This window comes from Saimiri boliviensis, chromosome 1 (genome assembly GCF_048565385.1).
Source record: "Saimiri boliviensis isolate mSaiBol1 chromosome 1, mSaiBol1.pri, whole genome shotgun sequence".
Lineage (NCBI taxonomy): Eukaryota > Metazoa > Chordata > Mammalia > Primates > Cebidae > Saimiri > Saimiri boliviensis.
The window spans coordinates 128,463,940-128,477,930 of NC_133449.1; the positions used below are offsets into that span (position 1 = coordinate 128,463,940).

The window sequence follows — 13,991 nt, forward strand, 5'->3', positions numbered from 1 at the left end:
TCTTGTAAGTGGGAACCCACAGTTCCCAGGATGTGTGTGTCCTCTTATGCCAGGGAAGGAACCACGCCAACTGATGGAATCAGTTGCCAAGGGCAGCTTTTAACCCAAAGGTCACACACACACCTGAATTTTCCTTCCCCAGTAGACAGCCCATGGCCCACATCCTTTGGGGACCACAATCACCACCCAAGCACCTCCATTTTGGATGTAACAAGGAGCGGAGGCAGCATAAAGAGGTCTCCGCAAAGATTCGTGGGCAGGAACACAAAATGGCAGGTGTGCAAGGCCACTCACTACAGCAATATTCAGAAGAGCAAAAGACAGGAAATACCTAATGCCCCTCAGTAGGCATCTAACTGAATCAACCATGGAATGTCATACGATGGAGGACTCCACAGCTGGTCAGATGGGCAGGAAGGTTCTCTACACGCTGCATACAGGCATCATCAGATTCTACTAAGTGAAATAAATCACAACCACTGCAGAACGACACAATGTGCACAGTATGTCAGCACTGCGTGGAAAAGGGGGCATGGATATTACCTGAACATGCGTGTGTGTTTCTTATATTTAAAAAAATGAAAATGGAAAAATACATAACAAATAGGTAAAAATGGTTTCCTTAGGGGAAAGGAAGGACAGGTGAGGAGACATGGTGCACAGATACCTGCATTTACAACTTTGTCTTTGAAACGATGGAAATGCTTTATATAATTAAAAGACCAAAAAGAGAAATGAAACAATCTCTAAAACTAGAAAACAAACACAAACAAATCTGGTTTTATATCATATTATTAGCATGACAAGACAGAGAATATAATAATTTCGAGTGACTTCGACTCCACATCCAAGATAGAATACATTCTAGGAACAACGGCAAGAAAACCAAAGACATCAAACTGCACTTACCGATCTTATTAGTAGTAATAGTGATTAAAAATCAAAAATAGGGCCGGGCGCGGTGGCTCAAGCCTGTAATCCCAGCACTTTGGGAGGCCAAGGCGGGTGGATCGTGAGGTTAAGAGATCGACACCATCCTGGTCAACATGGTGAAACCCCGTCTCTACTAAAAATACAAAACATTAGCTGGGCTTGGTGGCGTGTGCCTGTAATCCCAGCTACTCAGGAGACTGAGGCAGGAGAATTGCCTGAACCCAGGAGGCAGAGGTTGCAGTGAGCCAAGATCGCGCCATTGCACTCCAGCCTGGGTAACAAGAGTGAAACTCCATCTCAAACAAACCAAAAAAAAAAAAAAAAAAAAAAAAAAATTACATTGCACTCTGTAGATTAATTCGCAATAAGACTATTATAAGACACCGCGCATAAAAGCATTTATAGTATTTTTAACTTCCATGTAGGAAAGGGGATAAGGAAATTATTATAATCTTTGATAGGTTAAAGAAAATGAGTCATTTTTTCAATATCATAAGGAGCCCTGATTTCCAGTGTAAGAGAAAAAAGAATACAAAGAATTAAAGAAGTAAAAATGTTGTCTTATTAAACTTGAATTGGAAATATCAGCAAATTAATGATTAATTTTTCTCTAGAAAAATAAAGTATTTCCTAGATATATCCACTGGAAAGGTCTAGAAGCAGTGATAGCCAATTAGCAATCATTGCCCCCTGGCAGCTTAACTGAGGTCTTTAAAAGCCATTTCACACCACAAGGAGGGGGCCAGGGCCCTGTGAAAAAAAAGTGTTGATTCCAGGCCAGGGAGAGAAAATATACCAAATAAACCTGAGATTTCTCATTGGGCAATAAAGTAAGGAAGCCGTCAAAGATAAATGGGGTCGTGTCAAAAGACCCCAGGAGCAAATTTGAAGTGACTCTCAACAGCCTAAGATGGAACAACTTGAGCATTAAAATGAATAAAGACTGTCATGGATTAAAGCAAATCAAACATATAAAAAGTAATGCATTCCTAACGATATTTGGGGAAAAAAAAAAAAAAAAAAAAGAAAGAAAGAAAAAAACAAACCCACTGGCCACTACTGGGAGTTGCTAGAGGACCATGTCATTACTCTGAGGGTGGATCAATAAAAGCAGAGCCTGACTTTACAAATTGCGTTTCAGAGAAACCAAGCAATTGATGAAGGAAAGTTCTCATTGAAGAATTTCAGTTAGCAAGTGTATAATGAATGATAGAATTAGAAGAATCACCACTTTGTGACAAAATAATAGATCATCGGCGGGTGTTAAAACTGTCAGGTGAAGGCTGGTAGAGGGGCCACAATGACACCCTGAACCCACTGCTCAGAAAGCATGTGACTCACGGCAGGATATGACAACACCCAGCACCTGCTTGAACCTAACAGAATCTAGATCCACCCAATGATGTACTGGGAATTGGGAGAATATAGGAAAGAGTTGAATCACATCAAGAAAAAGCAAAGGCAGAATACCGGGACATTCTACAGGGCACATGGCCCTGCTCTTCCTTCAGATCAATGGCATGAAACAAAGGGAGGAGGGCAAAGGGAAATTGTTATAGATTAAGAGACTTAGGAAGCACAACCGCACAGACACAGACATGATTTATAAATGGGCGTCACTTTCTTCAATCCACAGGGTCCCATGTGGTTTGCTAGCACTAATGTGCCTTAGTAAATGGAGCTGTTTTGCCCACAGTGATGGATGAGAAGTTGCCGCAGACTCTCCCACAGGCCAAACAGTACTTGCCTCTTCTTCTGTGCTGCTCTCTAAAAATGTCATTTGCACTTCCCAGGCCTCATCATGCCCCACCCCCAATCTTCCTTGCCTAGCGTCATAACCAGCAAACTGTTACCAGTCACTGAGGATCAGCTCCCTGCAAGGTGCTGGGAATATCAAGATAAAAAGCGCACTGTCTCCACTTTCCATGGGCTGCTGTGACACGATGGACACCAGGAAGTGGACAGCTATTTCACACCACGAGCCAATTCACCCCAGCCTGTCCCTCCGGCTGGGCTCCTGTCTGTGGCTGGAGGGGCCGCTGCCAGGCCTGTCTCTCCAATACCAGAACTGTGTGCTCCATCCAGTCAAGAGACAGAGGTGGATGGGGGTGGGTGTTACAGTTTCCCTGGGGCTTGCAAAGTGATGACACTGAATAATTAGTAATATTATCATGATAACATCTCATTCCCCAAGAGTTCAGAGCACCGCCTAAAAAAATGCACACATAGTATATCCCTTCCACACTTCACACGGTGCAATGTGAGTCTATTACATTCTTTGCTAGCACCAAAGGCAAGCAAAACCGAAAAAAACAAACCCCAAACAGGAAAAAAAAAAAAAAAAAAAAAAAAAAAAAGGTCCAATTTTTCCTTTCCAGTCATCTGGTGCCACCAAGTGGCCAGTAAAATTTCTACTCCTTTAAAAAACAGGCGAAGACGCTGGGGAGGAGGGGAGAGCAGGGGCGGGACCAGGACACCATTATCGGGATGCTCAAGCCTGGGACGCATCTCGGCGTGGTCTGTATCCCAAACCTGAGGGATATTATGTTTTCTGAAGAGTCTATCCTCAAATTAAAGGGCCAGTGTTGTATTAAAAAAAAAAAAGGTAAAAGCCGGCATAGCAACAAATCTGTTTCATTTTCCTCTTAGTCACAGAAATAACTGCCAGAATAAATGCAGCATATATACTGTAACTATATTTTAATGAAATACAAGTTACAAAAATAAGGATTTCTTTACTAGACCTCCCCAGTTTTTTGTGTTTATTAGGTCTGTTCTTCTTAATGATATTTTTGGATGATTTTTTTTCTAAGATTGAATAGCAAGAAGCATGCCCCAATGTTCAAGTCTAGAGAAATGTACTCTTCTAGTTTAGTATCTAGGTCCTTACAAGAGTTTTAAGTCCAGTTAAAGCAGGGCCCCTATCCTGATCCTGTCACTATCCGCTGTAGGATGCTGGGCAAGTCCCAAATTTTATCTAGGGCTTATTTTGCCCGTTTATAAAACGGCATATAGTACCTCTTCTCCTACAGTTATTGTGGACTTGAACACACGCAGCGTTCTGCATCCCTAGGTTTGAAAAGATAGAAAACAACAACTTGTGTGGAAGAATCTCTAATGGAATTACCCAGGAGGAAAGGGGGCTCAGAAATCCAGCAAGTTACCAGGATAATGCAATAGCATCTTTGGGTGCTCCTGGCCTGAGGGATGTAAAACGCAACTCACTCCAGCTCATCCTCCGAGTCGTAGCCCACTGGTCCGGACTCGATGGCAATGACCTCATTCCTTGTCTGACTCTGTTTCCAGGTGCTACTTCCTGTGGACGACGGCGATTCTTTTCTCTTCTTCTTCCCAAAAAACTTCTTAAAAGTTTTAAATTTAGATTTTTTCTTTCCTATACAGATCAGAGAAGAAAAACAAGTAATAAGTAAGAGTGTGTACAATGTGTGTTTAGGGGCATGCATGCAATGGCACGTAAAGGGTAAAAAGCAAGATTTCCTTCCATGTATGTTATCTGCTTCTGAAAAGTCCTTTTACTCCCCAGAAGTACATGGTATACCAGTTTTACACACCTGAAAATGCATCTTGTTTTCTCTTTATTAAGGATATTTAAATAAAAGAGCCAAGAATGTTCTGGAAGATGATCACAGAATCAAAATTAACAACCTTCCTCTCATGTATAACCAAGTTTTAATTTCTGAAATATATGTAAGTCAACCACAAAAGTCCTGAGGAGGTAAAGGTTATGGGATAACCCAAGCAATTTAGGAAATAATTCTTGGCCAGGCATGGTGGCTCACAACCTATAATCTCAGCTCTTTGAGAGGCTGAAGCGCGGGAGGTTTGCTTGAGCTCAGGAGTTCGAGACCAGCCTGGGCAACATAGTGAGAACTTCTTACTACAAAAAAAAAAAAAAAAAAAAGCCGGGCATGGTGCCACATGCCTGTAGTCCCAGCTACTAGGGAGGCTAGTTTGCTTGAGCCCAGGAGTTTGAGGCTGTAGTGAGCTATGATTGCACCATTGCACTCCAGCCTTGGCAACAGAGCAAGACTCTGTCTCAAAAATAAATAAATAAATAAGAATGCTGAAATGCTTTGTCTAGTGTGAATATAGCATCAAGGACAATCAGAGGAGGCCCAACCTCATGGGCAAGAAGGTGGCTCTCTGGGGCACCAAATGCATGATGAGCTAATGACTCTTGCTGAGAAAAATAACAAGACTGGTCATCCCCACAGGGGAGGGATGTGGCCAGGCTGAGCCCAACTCTGCCATGCTTCCTGGATTATTAGAATTCACCACACTTTTCAACATTTTGTGATCATTTCTCTGGCGACACCTTCATTCTCTCCCAGGTTTCCAGGATTTCACATTTGCTGCTCAGCAAAGTTCACTCCTTTCCTGGATTAGTTACAGAACTGACAGTCAAAGGATGCCGCATCATAGATTACCAGGATGCTGTCTAATACATTCTGAAAATTTGCAAAACAATTTATTAGTTTTTATAGTAATTTAATAAACTGAATTCCTTAAAAAACCCAGGATCTTTCTATTGTGTTTATATTTCTGTTTCCTTGGAAAGCTTACATGATCTTACTCTCATGGGGGAATTACTTAGGATTACTTCAGTAGGAGTTCCTACATTATTACAGGTAGAACAAATCCCTCTCTAAGGAGAAATCAGTTCTACAGCAGTTTTCTCAACTTCTATTGGAAGTGTTCTTAACTTTATAATTGTAAAAAAATGTTTATGCTGTTAGCAGGTGGTTCTCAATGAGCATTTATTATTTTGAAAGACTCTCAAGAGTTTTCTGCATTTGGTCAGGACACCCTGTGGCTTTTGCCTAGTCAACAAATTGGTATGCATCCTCGAAGGCCTGAATAGATACACAACCTCAATATCATGACCAGCAAAGATGCTGCTTACAGCATTAATGGCGTCCTCAAGTATAACTGGTAGACCTCAGGTATAACTGCTGTACACTTTTGTTTCACGGGCAGGGCTTAGTCAGCCATCCATTTGTTTATATTTCTTCTCCTGCTAGGATGTGTAATTCAATTTCTTTAATGTTTACAGAACTAGTCCAGTTTTCTGCTTCTTGAATCTGATTTTTTAATTAACATTTTTCTGAAAATGTATTTTTTCCAAATTTTCAAATATATTGGCAAAAATTATTAATAATATCTTTTTTATCTTTCAAGCATTCACAACATCTATAGTGACTGATGGCTCTTTTTTCAACCTGATATTATCATAAATGTGCCTCTTCTTTTTTCCTTGATCAATTGCACCAGAGGTTTATCAATTTTAACTGCTTTAAAAAAGTTTAGCTTTGTTAATTCTTTCTATTGAATTTTTATTTTATGTTGTATTAATTTCTGTTCTTATCTTTATTCCTTCCTTCCTACTTTCTTCAGGTTTACTTCACTATTTTCTTAAACTTCTTGAGATGAACACTTGGTTTATTACGTTTTAGACTTTCCTGTTTTAATAATATAATATTTAAGGCAATGCATTTCCCTCTAAGTCTGTTTTAACTGCATATACATATTTTAAAATGTAGTATTTTCATTATTGTTTGGTCAAAAATATTTTCTAATTTCTATTATGATACTTCTTAGACTTATGGGTTATTTAGGAAAGTAAGTCTTCATTTCCAAGCAGTTGAGGATTTTCTATCTGTTATTGATCCCTAGCTTAATTGCACTGTGGTCCAATAACATACTCTGAAAGATTTGAACGCACTCAAATCTGTTGATACTTACTTTATGGCTTACCATATGAACAATTTTTTTTAAATGTTCCTGGTGTGCTTGAAAATAATGCATTTTCTTCAATGTCCAATATATGTCAATTAGAACAAGACCTTTTTTAAAAAAATTGCATTGTCCAAGTATTTTATATCTTTACTGATTTTTAAAATGTTTGTTTTATTAATTACTGAGAGAGATGTGTTAAAAATAACCCACTCTGATTATAGATTTTCTTATTTATCTTTAGTTGTTAATTTCTAATTTACAACTTTATTTGCTGTAGAGGTTGCTTTCCAGGAAAAACCAGAAAGCCCGCTAGACAAATTCTAAAAGAGCAGTAATACAACTGTCTGTATCATGTTAATGAATAGAAATGTAAAATTATTATCTTGCTGGAAAACTGAACCTTTTCTGGAATGGCCCTCTTTATGTTTAGTTATGTTTCCTGTCTTACATTTCATTTTGACTGCTATTAGTACAGGTTTATCGTATCAAATCTGAAAATCTAAAATGCTCCAAAATCTGAAACTTTTTGAGCACCCACATGATGCTTAAAGGAAATGCTCACTGGAGAATTTCAGACTTTGGATTTTCAAATTTGAGACCTTCAACTGGTAAGTACAATGCAAGTATTCAAAAATCTGAAAAAATCTAAAATAGAAAACACTCCTGTTCCAAGAATTTTGGATAAGGGATACTCAACCTGTATAGCTACACCATCTGCCTTTACCCAGTGTTCACAGGTATAGGTTTTTGTATCCTATTACTATCCTTACTTTTCTGAACCCTTATAGTTAAGATTCATGTATTTAGAGTTTTGGAATTTAATCTGATCATCTTTAACTCTTAACTGGAACAATTAATGTAATTAACTAGTCCACTTACATGCTCTGTAATTACTGATATATTAATAAAAACAAGTCTATCATCTTAGGGGTTTTTTAATTGTTCTTTAAAAAAATCATTCAGTTTCTTTCATTGCTAGTTTATAAACCTCACCGTTTGCTTCTGTACTTTCAGTGGTTACCCTAGAAATTATACTACACTTTTGATTACAGGACAATACAAGGACCTTAGAATACTTTAATTCCATTTTTATACCCTATTGTTTTAATTCTGATTGTTAAAAAAAAAAAAAAAACCCAAAGTTATTTCATGCTCACATAGATGTATCCACTTGTTTTCTTCGTTCTTCATTCCTTCTCATATTCCAGATTGTCCCCTAGGAAGATTTTCCTTTGGTCTGAGGGTTCATGTGTGTGGAATCTGTTATTACCGAGGGCTTACTGGGACCAACCTAGTTTTTGTTTGTCTGAAATGCCTTCATGTCTCCATCACTCTTGAAATATATTTGTCCTAAGTATAGCATTCTATTAGGTTGTTGCAAAAGTAATTGCATCTCTTGCCATGACATTTAATGGCAAAAATGGCAATTACTTTTGCACCAACATAGTAGTTTGGAGGTTACTTTTCCCAAGGATATTTAGGCTATTGTTTCCCTGTTTTGTGGCTTCCATTGTGTTGATAAGTCAGGCATTAATTACTTTTTTGCTCTTTTCCAGGTAATCTGTCTCTTTCTCTCAGACTCATTATAAGATTATTCATCCTCTGGTTTTCTGCAGTTTTATTTTGTATGAATTTTCTTTGATTTATCCTTCTTGGGATTCATTGTGTTTCTTAAACCTATGGGTTGGGTCGTCTTTTTGATAAAATCCAGAAAATTCTCAGCCCTTCTCTCCTCTCCTAAGACTGTGCTCAAATGGATGTTACACCCTTTCACTTACCCTCTATGCCCCTTGTTCTCTTTTCTGTATTTTCCATCCTTTTGCCATTCTATGGTACATTTTGTATAATTTCTTGTGATCTATCTCGATCTGATATAATCTGCTGTTATATCCAAGCATTTTAATTATTACACTTGTTTCTAAAAATTCCTTTGTTTTTCAAATCTGCTATACCTTGTAAAAACACTTATTGTTAAAATTACACACAGTAAAATTCATTCTTTTTGGTGTACATAGAGTTGCATAATTACCACTGCAATCAAGATACAGAACTGTCCTTATGCTGTCCTTTTGTAGTCCAACCTTCTCCAATACCTTTAACCCCGGGCAACCACTTATAACTTCTCTGTTTCTATAGTTCTGCCTTTTCTAGAATGTCATATAGGTTAGTCACACAGTACGTCCCCTTTTCTTTCTGGCTTCTTTCATTCAGCACAACACATTAGAGACTCACTCACGTTATACCAATTAATAGTTTGTTCCTTTCTGTTGCTGCGATTGTGTGGATATACCAATGTGCTGAACTATTTCAACCTGCTGAAAGACATCTGGGTTCTTTTCAGTTTTTAGCAATTATAAATAAAGTTGTTATAGTTTGTGTGTGTGTGTGTGTGTGTGTGTGTGTGTGTGTGTGTGTGTAAACATAAGTTTTTACTGCCAAGTAAATACCTAGGATTTGGATTGCTGAGTCATAGGCTAAGTGTATATTTAACTTCACAAGAAGCTGCCAAAATGTTTTTCCAAAGTGGCCGTACCATTTTGGATTCCTCCCTTCAATGCATGCTTACCAGCTCCTGTTGTTATGATGGTTTTCTCCAGACATTTAATAGGTGGGTCATGGTATTTCATTGTAGTTTTACTTTGCATTACCTAATGATTATAGAGATTGAGCATTTCTTCATGTGCTTATTTTCCATCTGTACATCTTCTTAGGTAAAGCGTCATTTAAAATTTGATGCCCATTTTGTAACTGGGTTATTTGTTTTCCTATTTGTTCTAAATACATGATGTAAGTCCTTTATCAAGTGTGGATGTAAGTCCTTTATCAAGCATGATTTATAAATATTTTCTCCTAGTCTGTGACTTGTCTTTTCATTTTCTTAAAAGTGTATTTCACACAGCATATTTTAAAGTTTTGATGAAGTCCAATTTATAAATTTTTTCCTTTCATGGATTCAGTTATCATATCTAAGAACTCTTGCCTAATTCTGGGTCATAAATATCTTCTCCTACGCTTTCATTTAAACATGTTAGAGTTTTACATTTAAGTTTATGACACATTTTGAGTTTTTTGTATAATCTGTGAGGTATATTTACATGTGAATGTCCAATTGTTCCAGCACCATTTGTTGAAATACTAACCTTTCTCCAATGAATCGCCTTTACGATTTTGTCAAAATCAGTTAACCATATTTGTATGGGTCTGTTTGAACTCTATTCCCTTCTGTCTCTGTGCATCTATCCTTTTGCCAATACCATACTGTCTTGATTACTGCAGCTTTATAGTAAGTCTTAGAAACAGGTAGTATGAAGCTTTCAATTTTACTCTTTTTCAAAATTGTTTTATCTATTCTAGTTCTTTGCTTTTTCACACAGATTTTCAAAGCAGCTTGCCAATATCTGCAAAAAGTCCTGCTGGGATTTTGACTGCTTCGTCTTTACTCCTCCTTCTCCCCATTTCTGAGGGTTATTTCAAAAAATCATCCCAGACACTATTATTATTAATCTATAGAAACTTGGCTTTTTCCTAAAGGAAAAAATCTCTGACTCTTCATGAAAATCAAGCAAATTATTACTTGTCAGTATTCCTGCTACAGAATATTGAGCTAATTGTAGGTCTGCCTTCCATAACTGACTTTTAAAGAGTGCACCGTAACTACATGTACTAACACACAATTTTGTGGCTCAGTTTGGGGAGAACTGACAGCAATACTGAGTCTTCCAATCTATGAACATTCTGTCTCTCCTCATGTAGTTAGGTCTTTGCTAATTTCTTTAAACAATTATTTGTATTTTCCAGAATGTGGATCCTGCATGTATTTTACTAAATAGATGCCTAAATATTTCCATTTTTTGGTACTTTTAACATTTCCATTTTTCAATCGTTCATTGTTAGCATACAGAAATCCGATTGATTCTGAATATATTGACCTGTATCTTGCAATCTTGCTATATTTGTGTAAGAGTTCTGAGAAAAGAGTTCTGAAAAAATTTTTTTGTGTATGTTGTATAAGCATGTCATCTGTAAATAGAGACAGTTTTATTTCTTTCTTCCATCTTTCTGCCTTTTATTCCTTTTTCTTGCTTTATTGCACTGGCTGGGTGATACGGCACTTTTTTATAGTTCCCTGGAACTTTCAGATATTTTAAAACATTTTTACAATCTTCAAACGTAACATGCATGGTTGTTTTATAGGAAGTATTTGGTCATTCTGATATTTATGTCTTCATGTATCTGTTTCTCATGTCTGCCTGCATGTGTACATGGCGTTCTCCTTGTGTGCATATCTACGTACACAGTTCCCCTTTTCATAAGGACACCGTCTTATGGGAGTAGGAGCCCACCCTACTCCAGTATGATCTCATCTTAATGAATCACACCTGCAAGAACCCAGCCTTCAAATAAGGCCACATTTGGAGATACTGGAGACTTCACGTATGAATTTGGTGGGAGCACAATTCAACCAATGGCATGTTGGTTCTCATTCATAATATCCTGTTGCCTTAGATGCCGGATGATCACTGATTAGATGCTTGTCATGATACTGAAAATATCATTTTCTGTAATAATGTGAAGTCTAAATGGAAGGTGACTTCCTTTAGTGAATATTATTTGCTCTACAAAGTACCTGGGTTTACACCTAGTGCAGAAGCAATATTAATCAAGTTCCAGGGTTGAGGTTCTCCGAATTACCCAAATGATGCAAACTCAAGCTACAAATCCACGCAAGGGTTAGTCTACCCCTAGTTCACACCTACTCAGATTTTGCAACTCCTTGGCCCCCCTTTATTGTAGAGAGTGTCTTCCATGAGACAGTCTACCTTATACAGGCCTTGTACTTCGATAATTGACCCTTACTCTCACCTTCCACCCCTTGAAGACATGAAAATTTCCAAGATTGATAATTTCCAAGACCGGTAAATGATCTAAGGTCAAAAGTGGCTTTTAGACTCTGTTGTCTCCCCAGGTTACCATTTTCCTTTCCTTTTTTCTCGTTTTTCCTGAGGCAGGGTCTTGCTTGTTGCCCAGGCTTGAGTATAGTGGTGGAATCATGGACCACTGTAGCATTAACCTCCTGGGACTACAGGTTTGTGCCACCATATCCAGCTAATTTTTAAAATTTTTTGTAGAGACAGGGTCTCACTATACACAAACTGTTCTTGAACTCCTGGGCTCAAGCAATCTTCCTACCTTGGCCTCCCAGAGTGCTGGGATTATAGGTGGGAGCCACTGCACCTGGCCCATTTTCATTTCAATTCTGGTATTTATTATTTCTTACTTTGAAAAACATTTTAAAGAATATTCTTATCTAGAATTTTAAATTTTCAGTGGAAGAGGGTTGGTCTAAATAACTTAAGCTCACTATTTGAAAAAAAGAAAACTTAGTCTCTTTTCCTCAGTAACCTCTGTATGTATTCAGAACTAGCATTTAGGGAGGTTATTTCAGGCTGATGAAATATTTATGCAAACAATTCTTGTTTAAAATAAGTAATGAACAGTGTCCCATAATATGAGAAAATTTGAGGCTCCATTTTTTTTCAAGGCTCATCTAAAAACCCTCATTTTAAATGTGGATTTATTTGGTATCCATTGAAATGTGACAGAGGAAAAAATGATTCTAATATGAAATAATAAGAAAAAAATCTATCCATAATATTTGAAATGGAGTCTTTACTGAAATTAGTATCCGAACCTAGTGGCTAGTAGCTAGGATTTAATATTATTGGGAACTGTTTCTCCTGAACTATATCCAAGAAAATCACTACTAGCATTTTGAATGTAAATAAGAGAGAGATGGAGACTGTGGTCATCAAAATAAGGGGAGGATATGAATGGCTAACCTAGGTAAAAAGCACACTGTGGAGAGATTAATTTTTAATGTCAATTTTACAACTCTATCAGGACATAAATAGCAATATGTGGATAACAGTAAACCAATCACATAATTGGAGAATTCTTAGAATGTCTTCTGAGATGATGATTTATGGCCTAGAATTTAGCTCAGCAGAAAACATACTAAAGGTTTCCTTCAGAATAAAAGTCATAAAGGAGAGGGATCGAAGGCTCTCTCTTGATGTAATTATTTTTCTTACAGATGATCAGGCTGTCAGGTACTTTGCTCAGCCTCCTACAGATATCTTTGGATATTCTCAGATGGTAAATGAATCCATTTAGTGCCTCTTCCTTTGCATTCAAGTCAACCAAACATGGGGACATGGTTACCTCCAGGACGGAGGAAAATGAGCTGAAAAGTCCCTGTGCTTGACAGAGAAGCAGAGGAACTCTGTTTTGAGCAGCTTTAAATAATGGGTATGTGCTCTCAGTCACAGAGTGGAGGGCCTAAGGGTATCTGACCACACTGGGAACTGAACCCCCACTTTTCATACAGAGAGCCCCAACGGTCTGCCTCCGTCAGCTCCTCTCCCTGCCCCACAACAAAGCAAGTGCCCTCCCCAGAACAGGGGAAGCAGGGCCTTACCTGTACTGTCCTCCCCAAGGCCCTCTGCAGCCTCCCGAAGCTTAATGTCCATCACCCTCGTGGAAATCATGTCGAGCTCCCTGAAATTAGACGGAAATTCACGCTAAAGGAATGTGGTGAGTAGAAGTTATTAATGAGTGAAATGGTGTTGGTGACTGCATTTGCCATGATCTGGCCTGCATACACCCCAGCAAAGACAGTCCAGGGCAGAGTGCAGCACGGTACAGGCCAAAACCATGTCCACAGCCACAAGATCAGTAACAGCGCAAGCGTTTAATCACTGACTGGGGTGATTTAATGGAAAACAGATCACTGAAACAAATGCTTCACTAATTTACACAATGCAGATTAGGTTTCTTTCAAAAAGGTTTTTCTCAAATTATAAGAGATGAATTTTTGTCTTGTTTACTACAGGAAGTTTGGAAAATAGAGTGAAATCACCCACAATCCAACCAACCAAGGATAACCACAGTTAATGTTTCCATTTCCTTCCGATCATTTTTTATGCAAATATTTTGTCCACATGCACACACATATTATATTAGAAAGCTTGGCTTCCTGATTTTCTTACTTAAACCACATTATTAAAATTCTTCATGTGTTATTTTCATAGCTACCTAATATTTTGATATATGCTAAAACATCATTTATTTACATTGAGTTTCTTTTTTGAATGCAATGAAAAATTTAAAACAGATACAAAAATATAAAGAACATAAAATGAACTCAACATATGGCTACTCTTGCTTCATCCTTATACCCACACTTCATCCCACTCCTATGCAGTGATTTCTAAGCAAATCATCCCAGACACGATGATCAT

General features: G+C 37.8%; 1 protein-coding gene and 1 non-coding gene across 5 annotated transcripts in view; both read right to left on the minus strand.

Moving 5' to 3' along the window:
• The window catches only part of CRACDL (CRACD like), a 145,431-nt gene that overhangs the window by 39,191 nt on the left and 92,249 nt on the right, over positions 1-13,991 (minus strand). For all 4 annotated transcript variants that reach the window (XM_074403949.1, XM_039462929.2, XM_074403963.1 and 1 more), the window contains exons 2-3: positions 13,169-13,248; positions 4,159-4,327 (exon numbers count right to left, since the gene is read on the minus strand). In XM_074403949.1, the coding sequence (XP_074260050.1) occupies positions 4,159-4,327; positions 13,169-13,238 (239 nt within the window). In that variant the 5' untranslated portion in view covers positions 13,239-13,248. The remainder of the gene's footprint in view (positions 1-4,158; positions 4,328-13,168; positions 13,249-13,991) is intronic.
• On the minus strand, positions 6,969-7,030 carry LOC120362204 (U7 small nuclear RNA). Its single transcript, XR_005578167.1, has one exon. It is a non-coding gene; the product is annotated as a U7 small nuclear RNA (small nuclear RNA).